The sequence below is a fragment of the Ostrea edulis genome, chromosome 5 (assembly GCF_947568905.1).
Source record: "Ostrea edulis chromosome 5, xbOstEdul1.1, whole genome shotgun sequence".
NCBI classification, from domain to species: Eukaryota; Metazoa; Mollusca; class Bivalvia; order Ostreida; family Ostreidae; genus Ostrea; species Ostrea edulis.
Window position 1 is genome coordinate 45317411 of NC_079168.1, and position 20522 is coordinate 45337932.

Consider the following 20522-nt stretch of genomic DNA (forward strand, 5'->3'; position numbering starts at 1 on the left):
ATAAAATTCATATTCCAACACTTTCCCTGAACCACTGTGAACCTGCACGTATTTGTCGTTTCAGAATGAAGACAATAACCTCTGTAATATACATCTTTTTCGTTGTCAGTTTCTTTTTCATCAAGTCATACGAGATGGTTTTAAAAGGTGTGCTTTATCGTCGATTGTTGGAGGCAGACGGAAAGGTGATAGTGGGACGCCCACTGCGGCAGTACACGGGTATCTCTCTCACACAGTGCGGTGTCAAGTGTTTGAACTATTACCTTTGCTCTTCATTCTTCATCAACAAAGAAATCATGCACTGCAAACTTGCAGGAGAGGTCAGTCTTAGAGAAATGGTCAGCTTACCGGGTTACAGATATTATGTTTCTGAAGGTAAGGTTTTATAATGTTATATATATATATATATATAATTCAATAAAAAAGCAGGAAAATATACAGTTAATTATTAATTATTATTATTAATTTGTATTCACCTGAGGATGGATGTTAAAATCCAGAAAGCGCTAGTGATTTAAATATATTTTGGAACTGTATATTTTCCTGCTTTTTTATTGAATTAGTTTGACTGTGTGATATCAACTCTTTCTATTTGGATTTAATATATAAATCAATCAATCAAAACAAAGTTTTCCAAATCCACGACGACATTCCGCATATATATATATATATATATATATATATATCTGGTTGTTCGTGTCGTTGGTCATTTTAGTGCCTTGTATAATTTTTTTGTATTTTACCTAATATCCATGTTGTGGATCCGACACTTTCAGGTAGCGGGTGTTGTTGGAACTCAGTGCTTATATATACAAAATATATGCTATTTCAGCACATATCAATATCTAACATGCGTAGTTTATGCCCAGTCAGAATAGTTCACTCATCGGGTACCAAATTTAGACCCGACATGGACTTGGATGGCTCTTTATCGTGCCACCGTTGACCACGGCATGAAACCTGGAAGTTTTTAGTCTTGTCCGAAAGACTCGTAACTCCTGGGCGTTCGGAGAGAAGACATTCACTGTATAGAGATAGATCACTAAATAGAGATAGATGCCTACACCCATGCATGCATAGTCGGATATGCACCTACAACGCTCCTGTTCAGGTACTTTTCCTTTTTCGGCAACTTTGAAGTGTGCTATTCTGTAAACAACTCCGAACTACCTATTGCGTTTCGTCCTGTCAAATCATGTACATATAAGTTCCACAACCAGTGCGAGTTAGTAACCGGGTTTTCCTCTAACTAGAGTTTCTGAATTTCCCCCCCCCCCCCCCCCCCCCCCCCCAGAAGACACGAGGCTTTCTGAATGTCTCTTCAAAATTTAGAATATTAAGGAAAGAGAATTTGAGAAAACCGGTTACCAACGAGCACATGTTATGGACTCCCATTATACACTTGCAGGGGTTGGTTTTTTTTTTTGGGGGGGGGGGGGACTGTTTTTGTTTATTATTTCAGCTGATGTCAACTCCATTGTTGAAATATACAATTTCATCAAGCGCTTCACGATAAGTACGCCGGCGTGATATCATGCAGTACATACCCTCACGTATTTTCAAAAACGAAATCTATTTCTAATAGTTATGTTCTATTTTCATTTCTGTCAGAATTCCCAGCCGTTAAAACAGATGTACCATAATTATCAATTAATTCTATATTCATACGCGGAAATGCCTCTCATTACAATTTGTAAAGATATCAAAAGCAAAAACATTGGAAATATAAAAATTACATGTAACAAAACGATGTAATGGATAGAAGTGCTCTTGATGATTTGTCGAAACGAAATATACACAGGAAAAGTACAAAGACTGAAAAATTAAATCGTTACTCCCTCACAGCAGTTAATATTTTCGTGAGTAGTAAAGATAAAGGCTTGTTAGAACATTTAATGGATCCTGCAATGCATCTCTATTTTTAAGGAGTTTTTGGTGTAGTTTTGGAATCCAGTATAGGTACGGTAATTCGTATTCACCCACCGCCATTTTCTTTCTTTCTCTCCTTGTTACGGACCGTTGGTCGGATTTTCTTCATAGTTCTGAATGGGAGATTTTTTTCAGGCCACCTTATTCTGTCAACATTGTCTTTGTTTGTAAAGATAATTATTACAACTGTATTTAACCTAACTTTGCTTTAATTCCACATTTGGTAATCCAAATTATACTCCAAGTTCCATTTCCAAAGACGAAATTCTTCAAAATCATGTTTCAATTTTAAACACATTTGATATTTCAGTCAATGGAACGAATAAATAAGAATTACCGTACCTATATTGGATTCCAAAACTACACAAAAACCCTTTCAAACATGGCATGATCCAGTAATTATTATACCAAACCCACATCTTTACTCCTTACAAAAAGGTTAACGTTTTGTACCACAATATATGCAAGAAGTGGTGTAAATCAAATGTGGATTCTCAAAAATTACAAAGAACTACTGTGCCATTAAATTTGAAATCACAAAACTTTTCCCGCATCTACAGCACCAAGACGTAAACTTTTCAACACTTTATACCACCATTTCTCATGATGAATTAAAGACCAGTCATTCAAAACATAAATACTTTGTTAAACACCACTCTGATTCTATGCACAAGTACTCTGGAGTTGATATGAAAAAGATGCTGTAATTCCTCATTGATAATATTTACGTAGTCTTTAAACTGATTTTCATTCATATGTTGATTCGATATATCCCAGTGAACTCGAAATAAAAGACACCACAAAGTCTTCCAAATTTACTTCATGGATGTTTTATTGAACATAGACGTCAACGGCAAACTAACAACACAACTTTATGACAAACGATGCTTCAGCTTCTCCATCGTCAACTTCACATATTTATAAGCTGATGTTATAGAAGTCCAACAGTCTTGTTTCGAAAATTCCCATGGTCGTTATAATGATCTAATTTTCAAATACATGTATGAGCTTTCACTGAGTCGAATAGTGTCCGACATGTTTCATACCAATTGTAAGATCATTCTTTACATGCCGATTTTGACTACGGATTACCCTGTTGACCTGATCAAGATATAGGACTCATGGCGGGTGTAACTAGTAAACACGGGGATGATTACTCCTCTTAGGCACCTGATCCCACCTCTGGTATGTCCAGGGGTTCGTGATTGCCCTTCTCTTAATTATGTTTTCTTTATAAGATTTATGAGGTTAATCACTTTTCGTTATCTTCACTTCTTCATTTTGAGGAACTGGTGGCGACACTTGTTTAAAAACATTTGGAGTCTGTTCTCAGTTTGGTTTATGAGTCGACTCGCGTAGTGAGCTACTACTTGGCATCGCGTCCGTCCTGCGGATTCACCGCTTCACTACCAGTCCCTAGGTCATACGCAACTGAATATAGTTTGACTGACAGTGTATGTTAATTGATTTGTTAAGTAAAATCATTGCCGTACACATAAAATTCTATATAATATCAATGGAATGCACCCTGTGAAAGAATGTGAAAATATCTTGGAATCGGGCATCGACCTAGCAGGTTTGCAACTGAATACAGTCGGGAGAAGATGAAACTCTGGGGATATGAAAGCAGACACTGCATGTCTTTCATTGAGTTTAAGATTTGTTAACATAGGTAATAAAGTTATGTATGATACATTCAAATTTTAGCCAAACGAAGTCTATCGGAATAATATCTTTAATCGCGCATGAATATAAGGAGGGGGAGGGTTAGACGAATAAGGACTTCAATATATATTGCATTTGATTTTCCATGGAAATAAATGATATGGCCATTTTTGAACTACTATTCTAACAGAATTCTGACGAAAATATATCTAAAATAAATGAACGAATTCCATATTTGCTTTGTTTAAATAAATAAACAACGAATGAGATAACATCATTTACATACGCACGTGGTACATTTTTGCGGGAATACTTCATGTAAAAAGAACGAAGGAAAAGGCGATCAAGATATTTGAAGACTTCAAGAGAATAATTCGTATCGATACCCGTTATAAATTGTGTCCGGGCTGTAACTGTTTTGTCTTTTGCGGTAGGCTTTTGATATTTGAATTGTACCGATAAGTGATCATCTTGTGCAGATGTGCTGGGTACCATGGATACTGACCTATATGGTTACACAAATGGGTAAATTCCTCAAACCGATGTGTCGTGTTCTTAGTTTGTGACGTTGAAATTCCATAGATAATACTTAGCATGTACATTTTGTTTAACAATACTTTAAAGATTCAGAATTAAAGTCTATAATACTGTGCTGTTAATCCTGGATCTTCTAGTCTAGTTGTTTGAGTCCATTGGATGCTACGTGGAAGTGTCATTGCTGTTCTCATCATAACTATGCAGAAGATGATATGATACAAAATATATCCTTGGTGAACTTCAGTGCATACATCAGATGGTGTTGTCAGTGCTAAGTTGTGAATAACTTGACATCTTGTGTTGTTATGAAGCCCATGGATTAACCCTACAATTCTTGTTGGAATCCCGTAGTGCCTTTATAGTGTCCAAATAGTTGTACGATCTATTGTGTCAAAACTGATTTGAAGTCGACAAAATTTATGTTGAGTGAAAATTGTCATCTTAATGACTCTTTGATGATAAAACGTATAGGATGGTTATTTTGGTCTGTACAAGAACATCCTCATCTCAATCCCACTTGTTCGTCAAGTAGGCAGCTGTCAATGGCGTATTTCTTTCCTCCTAGCAATATGCGTGAAATGACTTTTCTAGGAAACCTCCAGTTTTGACAGTTGCATAAATCTTTCTATTATGAATTCTGTCGAAGATTATGCCATACGATTGGCTATATATGAAAAAGAAGAACTTGATACATTGTTAGAATGGATTAAAAGTATAAGAAGAATATTAAAATCGCGCATTAGACATATCAAAACAAAACTACGTACCATCTACCCATCTGTGTTTAGTAAACCAGAAGTGATAAAAGAATTAGATAGGTTACATGAGGATTGTAACAACATTGTCTTTGTAAGGCTCATTATTACAACTGTATTTTAAACAAACTTTGCATTAGTAATCGTATTTATACTCCAACTGCCCTTTCAAAAGATGAAATTCTTCAAAACCATGCTTCAGTTTTAGGCACATTTGGTATCTCAGTCAATGGGTCGAATATATATGAGTTATCATACCTATACTGGATTCCTAAAGTACATAAAACCCTTACAAACGAAGATAGATCGCTGGATCCAGTACGTGCTCTACCAAGCCCTTATCTTTGCTCCTCACGAGAATATTAACAGCTGTGAAGGAGAAACTTCAAACATATGCCAGAAGTGGTGTAAATCAAATGTGTATTCTACACAATTCTAAAGAACTTTTAGTTAACTTGAAATCGCAAAACTTTTCTCAGATCAACAAAATCAAAACCTATGACTTTTCAACACTATACACGACCATTCCTCACGATAAATCAAAGACTAGACTTTTTGACATCATAGACAGTTGTTTCTTCAACAAAAATGGAGAACGGAAATATTCATATCTAGTGATCAGTCATCCAAAAAATTACTTTGTTAAACACCACTCTGATTCCACGCACAAGTATTCTGAAGTTGAAATAAAATATATGCTAGAGTTCCTCATTGACAATATCTTCGTGGTCTTTGGTGATCAGGTCTTCCAACAGTCTGTTGGAATTCCCATGGGCACGAATTATGCTCCTTTGTTAGCTGACCTATTTTTATATTCATATGAGACAGAATTTATTCAGAAACTTCTACATGAGAAGAAAAAATATCTTGCTGTGGCCCTCAATTCGACATTTAGATATATCTATTAACAATAATAACTTTCATTCATATGTCGATTCGATATATCCCTGCAAGCTCGAAATAAAAGACACCACAGAGTCGTCCACTTCTGCTTCATACTTAGTTAGATATTTTATTGAAAGTGGATATTGACGGCAAACTAACAACTCAACTTTATGATAAACAGGATGATTTCAGCTTCTCCATTGTCAACTTCCCATATTTATGTAGTAATATTACATTGTCACCTGCATATGGTGTTAATATCTCTCAACTGATTCGACACGCAAGAGCTTGTTCTGCGTATGATCAGTTTTTGAATCGAGGCAAGCTACTGACAAACAACTTGATGGTGCAGGGGTTTCGGCAGTCTCGTTTGAAGTCAGCATTTCGCTAATTCTATGGTCGTTATAACGATCTAGTTTGCCAATACAACAATGAGATTGATCACTGTTCGTTATATTCACCTTTCATACTAGTATTTTGTTACTACAGTACCGTGCCATAAGTTTGAGAGCAATAAAAATATCAGATACCTTTTAGTGATTTATTGTTCAACGCTAATTGAGAAGTTGCGTCAAAGTAATACGTATTATGTTGGGATTCCCTTGATGCGCGTGGGGTTATTTATAGACAACTAAGATACTTAACGAGCGGCAAATATATTTATGCGCACCCGCTATAATTACTTTGTAAATAATCTTATCGCTATTTTCTTTTACATGCAAATGTTTTGAAATATGCAATCAAGGGAAAGTTAATAACTTTAAAAACTAATTAATCTGCTGGATTTTGTACAAAAATATTAGATCAGCATCGGACCATACAGCTTTATAGCTATTTCCAAGGAAACACACAAAAATTGTAATAAATAGTTAGGAAACATTTTATTTAAAAATGGGAAATATATTGAAGAAGGACGCATGGGTTGATATATTTTAGCTCACCTGAGCTGAAAACTCAAGTCAGCTATTCTGATCGCCTGTTGTCCGTCTGCTTGGCTGTCCGTCTATCTGTAAACTTTTTACATTTTCGACTTCTTCTCCAGAACCACTGGGCCAATTTCAACCAAACTTGGCCAAAAGCATCCTTGGGTGAAGGGCTTTCAAGTTCTTCAAATGAAGGGTCATGTCCATTTCAAAGGGGAGATGATCACAAAAATGCAAAAATAGGGTGGGGTCATTTAAAAATCTTCTCAACAAGAACCAATCGGCCTGAAAAGCTGAAATTTACATGAAAGCTTCCTGACATAATGTAAATTCAAGATTGTTCAAATCATGGCCCCCAGGGTAGGATGGGGCCACAATAGGGGATCAAAGTTTTACATACAAATATATAGGAAAAACCTTCTTCTCAAGAAGCACTGAGCCAGAAAAGCTGAGATTTACATGAAAGCTTCCTGATATAATGCAGATTCAAGTTTGTTCAAATCATGGCCCCCGGGGGTTGGATAGGGCCACAATAGGGGATCAAAGTTTTACATACAAATATATAGGAAAAATCTTCTTCTCAAGAAGCACTGAGCCAGAAAAGCTGAGATTTACATGAAGGCTTCCTGACATAATGCAGATTGAAGTTTGTTAAAATCATGGCCCTCGGGGTTTAGATAAGGCTACAATAGGGGATCAAAGTTTTACATACAAATATATAGGGAAAATCTTTAAAAATCTTCTTCTCAAGAACCACTGAGCCAGAAAAGCTGAGATTTACATGAAAGCTTTCTGACATAGTGCATAATTATTCAAGTTTGTTTAAATCATGACCCCCGGGGTAGGATGGGGCCACAAGTAGGTTGTCCTGCATCATTCACGAAAACGCGATCATTATTTCTTAAATTAATGCACGTAATAATTCAGAATGGAAGGTATTATTAATAGAAATCTTTAATTGAATTGTTGCACGCTTCAAAAATTGTTGTTAAACATATCTCCAATTATTGGAGTGTGTGTTAATGTGACACTCCATAGATATGATTAATTGTATCTTTGTCTCTCTCGAGAAATTTTCACTCATATGGAGACGTCACCAAGACCAATGAAGGGCTTCGAGCAGTGAGGGTTCTTTAGCGTGCCACACCTACTGTGACACGGGACATCCGTTTTTAAGGTCATCTCCGAGGACCCTTGACATCCACACCTGATCCCGAGCGTTTGGCGATGGAACTGTCACTACCTGTTTTAACTACTTAGGTTTGTCGCGGCCGGGATTCGAACCCCGACCTTCCACATGCGGGGCGAACGCTCTAACCTCTAAACCTCCGCGGCGGTCCATAGGATATGAAGCTGTTTATTTATTGATATAAATAATTGAGATGGATATTTGGTATGAATTATTGATATCAATAAATGTTATAAACATTTGGTATCAAGAATTTCATTTCTTGATAAATAGTAGGCATGTTTGACATCAAGAATTCAAATTTTTGACTTGATATGATGATTCGTATTCTTGATATCAATAAATAATTCTTGTTTTCAGTTAATGATAAGCAAAATAGTACAAAAGCACCCCATCCAGATCAGTAAAAAAAAGATTCTCAAAGTAGCTACAAATACAACAGATCAGGAGTGAGACATTTTTTTTTATTGCAGATTGTAAACGATCTGTGCTTGGATGGGAGTACAAGGGAACACGAGACAGAACAGTGTCTGGAACCCTGTGTCAGCGATGGGACCGACAGTACCCACATGAACACGATTACCACAGCCTCTCTAGTGAACAGAATTACTGCAGAAACCCAGCTAAAGCGTACGCAAAAGGACCATGGTGTTATACATCAGAAGCTAAACAGAAATGGAATTATTGTTTCGTTCCAAAATGCGGTATGGGGATGTACATAATGAAGAAATATATTCTAATAAAGCTTTTTTTTCCCCTTCAGTTTGAGATCCATTGTACACTTTTTAGGTTGGGTAGTAAGGTAGGCAATATATATATATATCGTACAACTGCAATATTCTATTGTGACATCCTTGTTCTTTCTGTCCGATTACGCCATTTCAATTAAAAGGCCAAAACTGTGAAATTATAACTGCAGTGAATAGTCGTAACATTTCTATAAAAACTTATAGAACTTAAAACCAAAAACTGATTTAGACTAGATATCGTTAATTCACAAAGGAAAACTTTGTTAAATTCGACATTAATGTGGGTTTTATAGTAATCTCCGGAAATTAATTGTTGATACCAATGCACCCTTCCTTCATCATACTAACACGCGTCCCGAACTTTATTTGGACCCACCCTTCCTTCATCGTACTAAGTAAGTGCTCTACCTAGCCCGTATCGTTGCTCCTCATCAAAATATTAACAAATGTGGATTCTAAACAATTCTAAAGAACTTAAGTAAACTTAAAATCGCAAAACTTTTCTCAGATCAACAACATCAAAACCTATGACTTTTCAACACTTTACACGACCATTTCTCACGATTAATTAAAGACGACACTTTTTGACATCATAGACAGTTGCAATCTAATTAAAATTAGATCCTTTGATCCGCTCATCTACTATCGCTACTTGTGTAGCGATAGTAGATGAGCGGATCAAAGGATCTAATTTTAATTAGATTGAGACAGTTGCTTCTTCAACAAAACTGGAAAACGAAAATATTCCTATCTAGTGATCAGTCATCAAAAATATTTTGTCAAACACCACTCTGATTCCGCGCACAAATACTCTGAAGTTGAAATAGAATATATGCTAAAGTTCCTCATTGACAATGTCTTCGTGGTCTTTGGTGACCAGGTCTTAAAACAGTCTGTCGGAATTTCCATGGGCACGAATTGTGTGCCTTTGTTTGCTGACCTGTTTTTATATTCATATGAAGCAGATTTTATTTAAAAACTTCTACGTAAGAAGAAAAAATATCTTGCTTTCTCTGGCCTTCAATTCGTCATTTAGTTACATCGACGACATTTTATCTATTAACAATAATAACTTTCTGTTTTGTATTTTGTCTTCTTTTATCATTTTTTTCTACTTTTATTTTTCACTTGTTTCATGGTTATTTTCTTTAGTACATATCTATTTATATCTCTTTTTATTCATATATCATATCTACATGTGTTTGATTCATTGTAACCTTGATGTAGGGGGAGGGGTGAAATAGCTATGCCTGCTGCCCAATCCCATTCACTTGTTTAAATCACAATAATAGCTTTCATTCATATGTCGATTCGATATATCCCTGTGAACTCGAAATAAAAGACACCACAGAGTTGTCTACTTCTGCTTCATATTTCGATATTTTATTAAAAGTAGATATTAACGACAAACCAACAACTCAACTTCATGACAAACGGGATGATTTCTGCTTCTCCATCGTCAACTTCCCATATTTATGTAGCAATATTCCATTGTCACCTGCATAAGGTGTTTATATCTCAACTGATTCGATACGCAAGAACTTGTTCTGCGTATTGTCAGTTTTTAAATCGAGGCAAGCTACTGACAAACAAGTTGATGGGACAAGGGTTTCAACAGCCTCTTTTAAAATCAGCATTTCGCTAATTCTGTGGTCGTTATGACAATCTAGTTTGCCAATACAATTATCATGGGGGTCAAATGTTGTCTGACGTGTTTCATATCGATTGTTAGACCGTTCTTGGCACACTGACTGATTTTGACTACGGATAACTCCGTTTACTTGATCAAGATGTTTGGCTCATGGCAGGCGTGACCGGTCGACAAAGGAATCCTTCTCCTCCTAGGCATCCGATCCAACCTCTGGTGTGTCCAGGGGTCCGCGTTTGCCCAACTATCTATTTTGCATTGCTTATAGGATCTTCACCTTTCATTAACACTTGTCCCAAACTTCATTTGGCCCCATTCTTTCTTCATCATACTGACAAGTGTCCCGAACTTCAGTTGGGAGACATAAAATTATATACGGGCAGCTGAAAGATCAAGTGACCTTTCCTGATCACCTGTTTCTGTCTGTCTGTAAACTTTTCACATTTCTTCTTCCCCAGAACCACTTGGCCAATGTAATCCACACTTGACACAAAACATCCTTGGGTAAAGGACTTCCATGTTTGTTTCATCATCCATGCCCCCTTGCTAAGGGAGATAATTAGAAATTTGCTAAAATAAGGTAGGGCAATTCAAACTATTCTCAAGAACCATAGGGCCAAATGTGATAACTTCCTTAAAGATTGTTCAAATCATGGTCCTTGGGGGTAGAGAGGTCCTTAATTGGGATCAAAGTTTTAAAGAGGGATATGCAGAAAACAATCTTTTAAGAATAACTCGAGAACAGTAGGGTCTGATTGGTTATATTGATATGCAAGCATCTCAGGTAATTCAGATTCATGTATGCTCAAATCATGGGCGCTGGCATGTGTACAATTGGGGAACAAAGTTGTATAAGGAGAAAAGTTTAAACATTTTTTTCCCCTCATGCACAACGAAGCCATGATTACTCGTTTGCTCAAGTGAGCTGTTGTTGTTCGGCATCTGTCTGTCCGTTCTTTACTTCTCTGAAAAAACTGGACCAATTTCAACAAAATTTGTCATAAAGCATCATTAGGTAAAATGGAGATTTAAAATTGTTCAAATGAAGGGTCACATTCTTTTCAAAGGATAAATAGTTAAGAAATAATGAAATTATGATGGCATCTTTTTAAAAAATTTTTCTCAAGAACCACTACGCCAGAAAAGACAAATCTTTAAAGCGAAAGCTTCCTTTAAGAATGTAGATTAAAAATTGTTCAAATCATCCCCCCTTGGGGTATTGTGGGATCACAATAGCGGATCAGTTTTATATGTGAACATATTGGGTAAAAATCTTTTAAAATTTCTACAGAAAACAAGGTTTTGATAAGTCTTATTCAATTGCAAGTATCCCCAGGCAGCGCAGATTTGAGTTTGTTCAAATCACAACCGCGATGGGTAGGGTGGGGCCATAATATAGGATCAGTTTTACATTGGGATATATACCGTAAAACTTTAAAAATCGTTTTCTTAAGAAAGGACCATGATTAGTCATCAATAAGCAAGCATCCTCAAGTAGTGCAGATTCAAGTTTTCTTCAATTTGTGGCTTCCGGAGGATGGATAAGGCCACATTAGGAAATCAAAGTTTTTAAAAAATCTTAAGAATAACTAAGCTATGATTAGTCATGTCATTAGACAAGCATCTTTAGATTTATTGAAATCAGTGTCCCCAAGGGAAAGGTGGGGCCACAACAGGGGTTACATTGGAATTTTCAATACATGAGTATAGGGGAAAAAACCCTTTAAAAATCTTCTCCTCAAGAGAAGCTAGGTCATGGTTTGCGATATTAGTATGTATCCTCAGGCAGTTCAGATTCAAGTTTATTAAATCCTGGCTGGAGGGAGTGGGAAGATAGGATGGGGCCTCAAAGTTTTACGTAAAAATGAATATTTAAAAAAAAAAAATCATTCTCAGGAGCAGAAGGGACAGAATTAGTCATATCAATATGCAAGAATCCTCAGGTATTGCAGAAATAAGCTAATTAATGTATTACGGCAGGTTTTGGTCACAATATGGATTCTAAGACTTATATGAGAATGTATTGAGAAAAATTTTAATATAAAAAAACCAATAAAACATGACCATGTGGTAAGGATGGGGCTAGAAATAAAATTTTGCATGATACATGAATATAGGGCATTCCTATGTTCTGTGGATTCAAGTTAGGTTAAGTCATGACCTTATTTGCCTTCGGTGGGGTCATACTTTGGGTTCAATTTTTTTTCGAGAGAATGGAAGGTAAAAATCTTTTTTCTTTTTTTTTTTTAAATAATCCTCTGAAGAACAGGACTAGGTTGATTCTGGCGAATTTTGTGGCCCATATAATACATGATTAGGTGACCTTGGCATTTAACCTTTTTAACTTCAGATCAATAGCAGTATTTTCTATAACGACAACGACGATATATTTAGGCATATTGGGTATTATACAGACATGGTACTAAATTCCATTGCAAAAACACAAAGAGAACTATAGATATCATCTTGAATTTTCTACAACATATTCAATTTTTTTACCTTGACCTTTAAATTATTTATAGGGTTTTACTTGAGTCATAAGGATTTGTGATTCATCATAAGAAATTTCATTGCAGGGCTCTAGGAGTGCATTCGAAATCGCCGTTCTTCGCACGAGTACAAATTCCTGTCGATCCCCAACACCGAGAACAGGTTCAAGAACTCACACCACCTCTGTAGTAGTGTGGTCGAAGAACAAGAACACGTTCGTGTGCACATGTTCTCGCCGTTCGCGATTCTAAGAACGGACCACGAGAACAACAGGAACGACGATCTCGAACGCACTCAGGGACTTTTAAAAGAGAAATTATCTGGAATTAAATGTGTCAAACAGCAAGACAGTCCAAAATAAATATCCTTTTTTGGGGGGCTAAAAATGGAAAACATTGGTAAATCATTTTTTTAAAGTAAGAAAAATATCCTTTTGTATACAAAATAAGTTATGGTATTAGTTGATTTAAAGCTCAATTGCCTCTCCATATCTTTTTTTAAAAAATGAGTGGAAGAAACCTAACTATAAGGGTAATTCCAATCTCTCACCAGAGGGCGTTACGCTACGCTCCAGTCCAGGTGTCATTATGTGAGTAAACTTGAATTTACACTTTTAAGATTTTATAATTTTCCCATTTCCATGCATGCTTATGTAAATATTTAAACCAGAGCCTCATCCAGAATTGGACAAATTTTAACCTACACTCCTAGCAGATGCTTGGGTATTAATTTGAATCTTCACTACTTGTAGATGCTTGGATATTAATTTGAACCTACACTACTTATAGATATGGAGCGCCAAATTAACATAAACTCAAATAATTGAAGATATCATCAATTCAATTATTGCTCTCTTTAATTGAATTAATGCGCGCATTAAATCAATTATTGCTCTCATCAAATGAATTAATGCGCGCTTCAATTCAATTATTGCTCTCATCAATTGAATTAATGCGCGCATCAATTGAATTAATGAGAACAATAATTGATTTAATGCGCGCATTAATTCAATTATTGCTCTCTTCAATTCAATTGATGAGAGCATTAATTTCGTAGAAATATTGCTCGCAATAATTGATTTAGAGCTCGGTATAAATAATTTGTTGATCTTTTTAATTCAATTGAAAATATCTTTAATTATTTACAATGCTTTTGTATAAGGAATTAATGCGCACATCAATTCTTTTAAAGAGAGCAACAATTCAATTAAAGAGATCATTAATTCAATTGTGGATATGTTGAATTGAAGATATCTTTAATTATTTAGTTGCTCTCTCTAAAAGAATTATTTCTCTCTTCAAATGAATTAAAGATATCATTAATTCAATTGAAGAGAGCAATAATTGAATTAATGCGCGTATTAAATCCATTATTGCTCTCATCAAATGAATTAATGCGCGCATCAATTCAATTATTGCTCTCATCAATTGATGTAATGCGCGCATTATATCAATTATTGCTCTCTTCAATTGAATTGTAGCGAGCATCAATTCAATTGTTGATATCATTAATTCATTTGAAGAGATCATTAATTCAATTAAAGCGCGCATCAATTCAGCAGAAGAATTAATGCTATCATCAATTCATTTAATGCGCGCAATAATTCAGAATTGAAGATATCATTAATCATCTGAAGAGATCTTTAATTAAATTGTTGCGCGCATCAAATGAATTGATATCTTCAAATAATTGAAGATATCTTCAATTATTTGAGTTTATGTTAATTTGGCGCTCCATATATAGATGCTTGGATATTAAGAAGATGGGTGACTTTATCGAGCCGAGAACCCACAAAGGGACAAATATCAAAGTTAAAATTGAAACTCTCTCTCTCAAAAAAGGAAAAATTTGCATTCTAGTAAAAACAATCAATCCATAGTTTCCAAAAATACTTTTTCGATGTGTCCATTTCAAAGGAACATTGAAAAAATCCTACTTAAAATCACTTATATGCGAAAAACGCACAAAATAATTAAATTGGACTTTTCCCAGCAGATTTTCATATGGATTGGGCCAAGTCTCCATTGTGAACTGAGTAAAATATGTTAGTATATGTTCAGGTGTAATATGTTTTGTAAATAAAAGTATAGAGACTTGACCCACTCTCAGAAAAAACTTACTTTTTGTGTATAACTTTTGTCATATTATCAAGAAAATTGCTATGTCCACGATGGGTGACTTTAGATAGCTTGAAATTCGAAAATTCTTCATGCGGTGGATAGCCGAGGTGGTATAGTAGCAGTCTCACTAAATATTTGGACAAGCCCAGATTGCATACCTGTGGTTCGAATATAAATTTTTTCTACCTATTTTTTTTCTCTTATTAATGAATAGACTTCCCATAATAATTTGTCTCTGGCATTTTATGCTAAGTTTATGCAGTCTTAATGACGATCACAAGTAACAGATTCCAACATGCAGCTAGTGAATAAATGTAAACAAGTATGGGGCCTCCTGTGAAGTATGGATGTTGTTTAGGTAAAGGACACATTAAAAGAAAGTTGAAGAGAACAATTTCAACAACGCTTAAGTTGTTACTTGAAGAGATCATGACAAAAGCCAAATATGCAACCAACTGGTGCAGACTGTCTAAAAGGCACAGTGTACTACAGTTCAGTACAAAAACAAAAGCAAATCAAGTGTCTGTTTCTGTCCCATTTGTATTTGCTGGGAAATCTAACAGCAAATGTGCATTCTGCAACTGTAAACCTGCCTCAGAGTTGTACCAAAAGAGGCGAGAACTGATGCTTTTATCATATTTGGTTTATTAGTACCAGTAGGTTGTAAATGCTTTTCAAAAACATTTGTTGGGGAAAAACTGAATCCAAATCAAAGCATTAATACTGCACCATACAGAAAACGCTATTCTATATTTGGTTTACACCACAAAACATGTAAGGTTTCTCATTCACATCAGTTAATATGTCAATGGAAATGCGGAGAACTTATTTTCTCCCTCAGTGCCCTCATCCGAAAATAAATATTTTCTTGACTATTTGATAATAAAACAAAACAGAATAAAGTGCACCGCCACGGCACATGATACGCCCGTCACATATTGTTAACATGAACATATCACCATGAAGAGATAGGTATGCATGGAACCAAGTGTCAACCTTCCTTTAAGAATCTTACCCACTTTATGGCCTCATGTGACATTGCTTCAAATATTGATAATGTAAGCTTAATGATTTTTAAAAGGATATAAAAACATTTTCCCAAATGTTTTCAATGAAATGATTAAAGTGCAAGATAGCCCTTTATCCAAGCAAACAACTTACAATAAATGGGAGTACTCAAAAAGGTTGATTTATTCAACATATCAAAAAATACATATATCAGTATCTGCCTTTGTCAAATCTTCAAGTATAAAAGTAAAATATGCATGGTGATGTCAATATAAATAAATATAGATTAAAAACGGTTATTTCAAACACTGGTGCATCTCCTATGGTGTAGTTATTAATTAGAAAAAAATAATACATCATATATTTCTCAACTGGTTGTGTTAGACTTGAGAAATGCACATCTGCAGCTTTGCTCATTGTATTTTAAGGAATGAAGAACAATGCACAGCGTAATAAAACATCAAACATTAGTCATTATGTTTATTCTTAGACTGTAAAACTGTCATCTTAGTGAGACATGACAATCTGCACCTTGTTGTTGAGATATAAAATAAAAATATATTTTACAATATCATATTAATTCTTAAACTTTATACCAAATTAACTTTCAAAGTAATGGCTACCAATTAGAACTGTTCTAAAATTTGACAGATCAATTAGAAGGTAACAGAAATCTTCTAAACTCATTAATTAATCTGTAATTTGACAGAATGCAATTTTTCTGTTAGCAAAATGCCTCCTGAATTGCTTGATAATTACACCCATGGGACAAGGGAAATTTCTCTTGTTACTGACACAAAAGAAATAATTTGTTTGTTATATACTGCTGTATAGTACAGTGTATATAATGAAGAATGTGTAGTTTCTTGAATTAACATTTTTTAATATGGTTATTGCAATACTATTTCATCTGTTCAGATTTACACAAATGCCCAATCTGCAGCTTTGTTCATTGTATATCTTTTTTCTGAACAATGCCACAGCCATAACAAAACATCAAAATACTAATCATTAAAATAGGCCTTTATACATATTCCAACCATTTGTTGTCTTAGTGAGAAATGATACTCTGCATATAGGTTGCTGAGAAAAAAATTTAAAAATTATATAGTACAATGTCAAATTAATTTTGAAAATAAAGACTAACCACAACAAACAAATTCACTTTCACAAATAATTTCTGGTATATCTGCAATTAAGAGGCTAAGATCTCTCTGCCCAATTCCCTAGAGATAAAGATAACACCTGCTTGATCATGTTGATCAGAGATGCTCTACACAAAACTCATTAATTAGTCTTGTCAAAATGCCCTTTGCATGCTACTCCCATGGGACAAGTGGAATTTCTCATGTTATTGTTAGAAACAAAGGAAACATTACATAGGCTAAAAAAAGCTGTACAGTATATCATAAAAAAATATGTGTTTTCTTGATGTAACATTTTTGAATGAGGTTTTCTACAAAACTCTTATATGAGTAGGGATTGTACCAATTATAACATACTTTTTTCAAAAAATCACTTCAACTAAATGTCACAGTGACCTTAAAGTACAGTGCGACACACCTTCTACCTAAGATGCATAAGTTGACCAAGTTTCATGATTCTAGATCAAATAGTTTTCAAGTTATGAGCCGGACAGGGTTTTACCATATTTGGCCATATCTTCTTAATTAAAAGTCACAGCGACCTGGTTTTAATGTGCGACACACCTTCTACCCAAGATGTATCAACTGACAAAGTTTGATTATTCTAGGCCTTATAGTATTTAAGTTATGAGCCGGACACGAAAAAGCTAACAGACGGACGGACGGACGGACATGAAGGCCATAACATAATACGGCCCGTCTTAAGACGGGCGTATAAAAAGTGAATAGGTTGGTTGCGTTCGTTACAAGATCGCTTTTAATAAGCAAACATCAAATCGACAAAGCTGAAAAATCACTAATGAAAACATATGAATTCAAAACTGAAAATGGGCTGGGTGGGTGGGGGAATGCTAAGGCACAGAAATACAAAAGCGACCTTTGTTGCTTGTAACGAACTTCACACTGCCCGAAAACTGAACAGTAGTAGTTTATATACTAAGCGCAAAAGCGCTCGTGCATGAGCTAAAAAACCCACGAAATGTATTTACGGAAAATAACGAAATGTAAAACGTAAAGAAATAAATATACCGTTGGATGTTGCAAGCAAATATGTAATGACATTTGGTACTTTAGGTACTCCAGGCATCAGCGTAATTATGTGTGTGTTAAAAACAGCTTTGTCTGATATACATGATGCTGCCTGTAAAACAAATTCTGGTGATTTTGATTAAATATCATTCTTTGAAGTATGATCTATATATTTGTTTTGAATTCTAAATATTTTGGACAGCGTTTTAGTATGATACTGTATCTATTGTAAATACAGGTACCATCAATGCGGATTTTAAACTCCCGATGCCTAATCATGAATAGGCTGATTGTTCACTAAGTTCACCCATCTTCTTTGATATACTGTATCCTTGTGGTTCTTGAAATTCTAAAAAGAATTTTCCTTCATACTACTATGTTTTTCCTTCATACTACTATGTGAAACTTGGCCCAGTGGTCTTGAGAACTTGAAAATGTGAAAAGTTCATAATGAAACATTACAAGCAAATGATCAAAAAAGCTCATTTGAGCTTTCAGTTATGTTGAACTAAAATTTTACGAGGGCTGTTCGATATGTAATGTGTATTGTACGATATCTCAAAAGCATTCAACTCAAATAGTGAAATGAACATTACATCCCTTCAAAGTATTCTCCGTGGTTTGAAATACATAATTTCAATCTCTGAATCCATTTCTAAAATGCGTCACGGTACACTGATTTAGGTAGACCTCTGAGGCACTGACTGATGGCTGAGCCAAGGGCTTGTCGGGACTTGTAACGACGACCAGATAAGAACTTTGAAAAAAGGAAAAAGTCGCATGGGGCTAGATCTGGAGAGTATGGTGGGTGTGGCAAGACGGTAACCTCAGACTTCAAAAATTGCTTCACAAGCTCAGATGTATGTGATGGAGCATTATCATGAAGTAGACGAACATGCCTAAATCCTGACATTGGGCGTCGTTTATGATAATATTTGTTGAGGTTTTTTTTTGGAATAACATCTCGGCAATACCGACCTGTAACATTTTGCCCTTCGGCACCGGAATTTGTGCGGCTATACCATCACATGAGAAGAATATGCAATAAAGGACCTTCTTTGTGATTATGGTTCTTTTGGCAACTACAGGCCTTCTACCGTGTTTAGTTAGCCATATTTTGTTTCCAATTTTTCTTACTGGGTTCGAAATAGTGAATCCAGCTTTCGTCACCAGTAAAAATTTTGCAAATTGTCTTTGATTGAATTTGGAAAACATTTGAAGTAACTGCTTAGTGGTTTGTACTCGTACCCGTTTTTGGTCATATTTCAATGTATGTGGTATCCATCTGGCAGAAATCTTTCAAAATACGCTTCAGAATGAAATGCACCCGCGATAGCGATATACTAACAGCTTTGACAATATCACGAATCATGCATCTGTCATCGCTTTCAATTATATCCCTGACTTTTGCCTTGCCTGTTACAGTCAAAGGTCGGCCAGATTTTGCTGCACCTTTGACAGACTCTGACAGTCAGAAATTTCTTTCTCCACCTACGAACTGTCTCATAAGATACCTTATCAGACCCATAAACTTCCCCCAATTCAGCAAAAAATCTGCATTTACGAATGACCGAGTATTGTGCGAACTTTTATATAAGCTCTAATTTCTTCAATATTCTCAACCAGTTTCCCAACCATTTTTACAAGTGGTCAACAACTGGCTCTATTGAAATGACTATAAATTTAAAACTATGTGGAGATGAAGGCTTGTGTTTATACCGTTGGAAAGGTATTGAATAGAGCTATTCCAGAGTATCATAATCCATGAAATCGTGCAAAGCGTTATTGCACTGTGGTACAATACACATTACATATCGAACAGCCCTCTTACCTTAATCTTCTTTAAAATCCTTGACCTTTGCACCTCCCAGGGTTAAGGCTGCTAAATATTTGTGGCACTCTTAGTTCTGTATACCTTGCATTATTTTAAGACATCATCTTCTGCACCTCCAAAGGTCAAGGTCATTCATAACTTTTCATAAATATGTAGTATAAGAAAGGAGAAAATCTTGGGCATGGACTGGAAATCGAAGCTGGGACCCCTGTATTACTTGCCAGGTGCTCAAGCCACTGACCTAACCACGCCAATATCCATAGTCCTAAATACTACACTCCTCCCACCTTGAAATGTCTGCCCTTGACAATGCACAACCCAGATTATTTCGCTCTTGGCAATGCAACATGCAAGTCCAGATGTGGTCAATAGCACAAGATGTAGTATAGGAAAGGAGAAAATTTTGGGCTGGACCAAGAATTTTACCCAGGACCCCTGCATTAATAGTCACATGCTCTAACCAATGAACTATCCAGGCCAATATCCACAGTCCATATAGCCCTAAATACTACATACATATGGAGTATTCATATTTTGCTAGGTCTGCCTGTTGTATTGAGGGACCTCAAGTATATCACTGCATATCAGCCATACCCAACGTGCCAAATAAACATTG

The 20522-nt window shown here is 35.5% G+C and overlaps 1 protein-coding gene across 1 annotated transcript in view; it reads left to right on the forward strand.

The window, feature by feature from the left end:
- The first annotated feature begins 134 nt into the window (after positions 1-134).
- The window catches only part of LOC125651144 (plasminogen-like), a 20960-nt gene continuing 572 nt past the window's right edge, over positions 135-20522 (forward strand). Inside the window, exons 1-2 of the mRNA XM_048879735.2 lie at positions 135-375; positions 8357-8587. Of these exons, the coding sequence (XP_048735692.2) occupies positions 135-375; positions 8357-8587 (472 nt within the window). The remainder of the gene's footprint in view (positions 376-8356; positions 8588-20522) is intronic.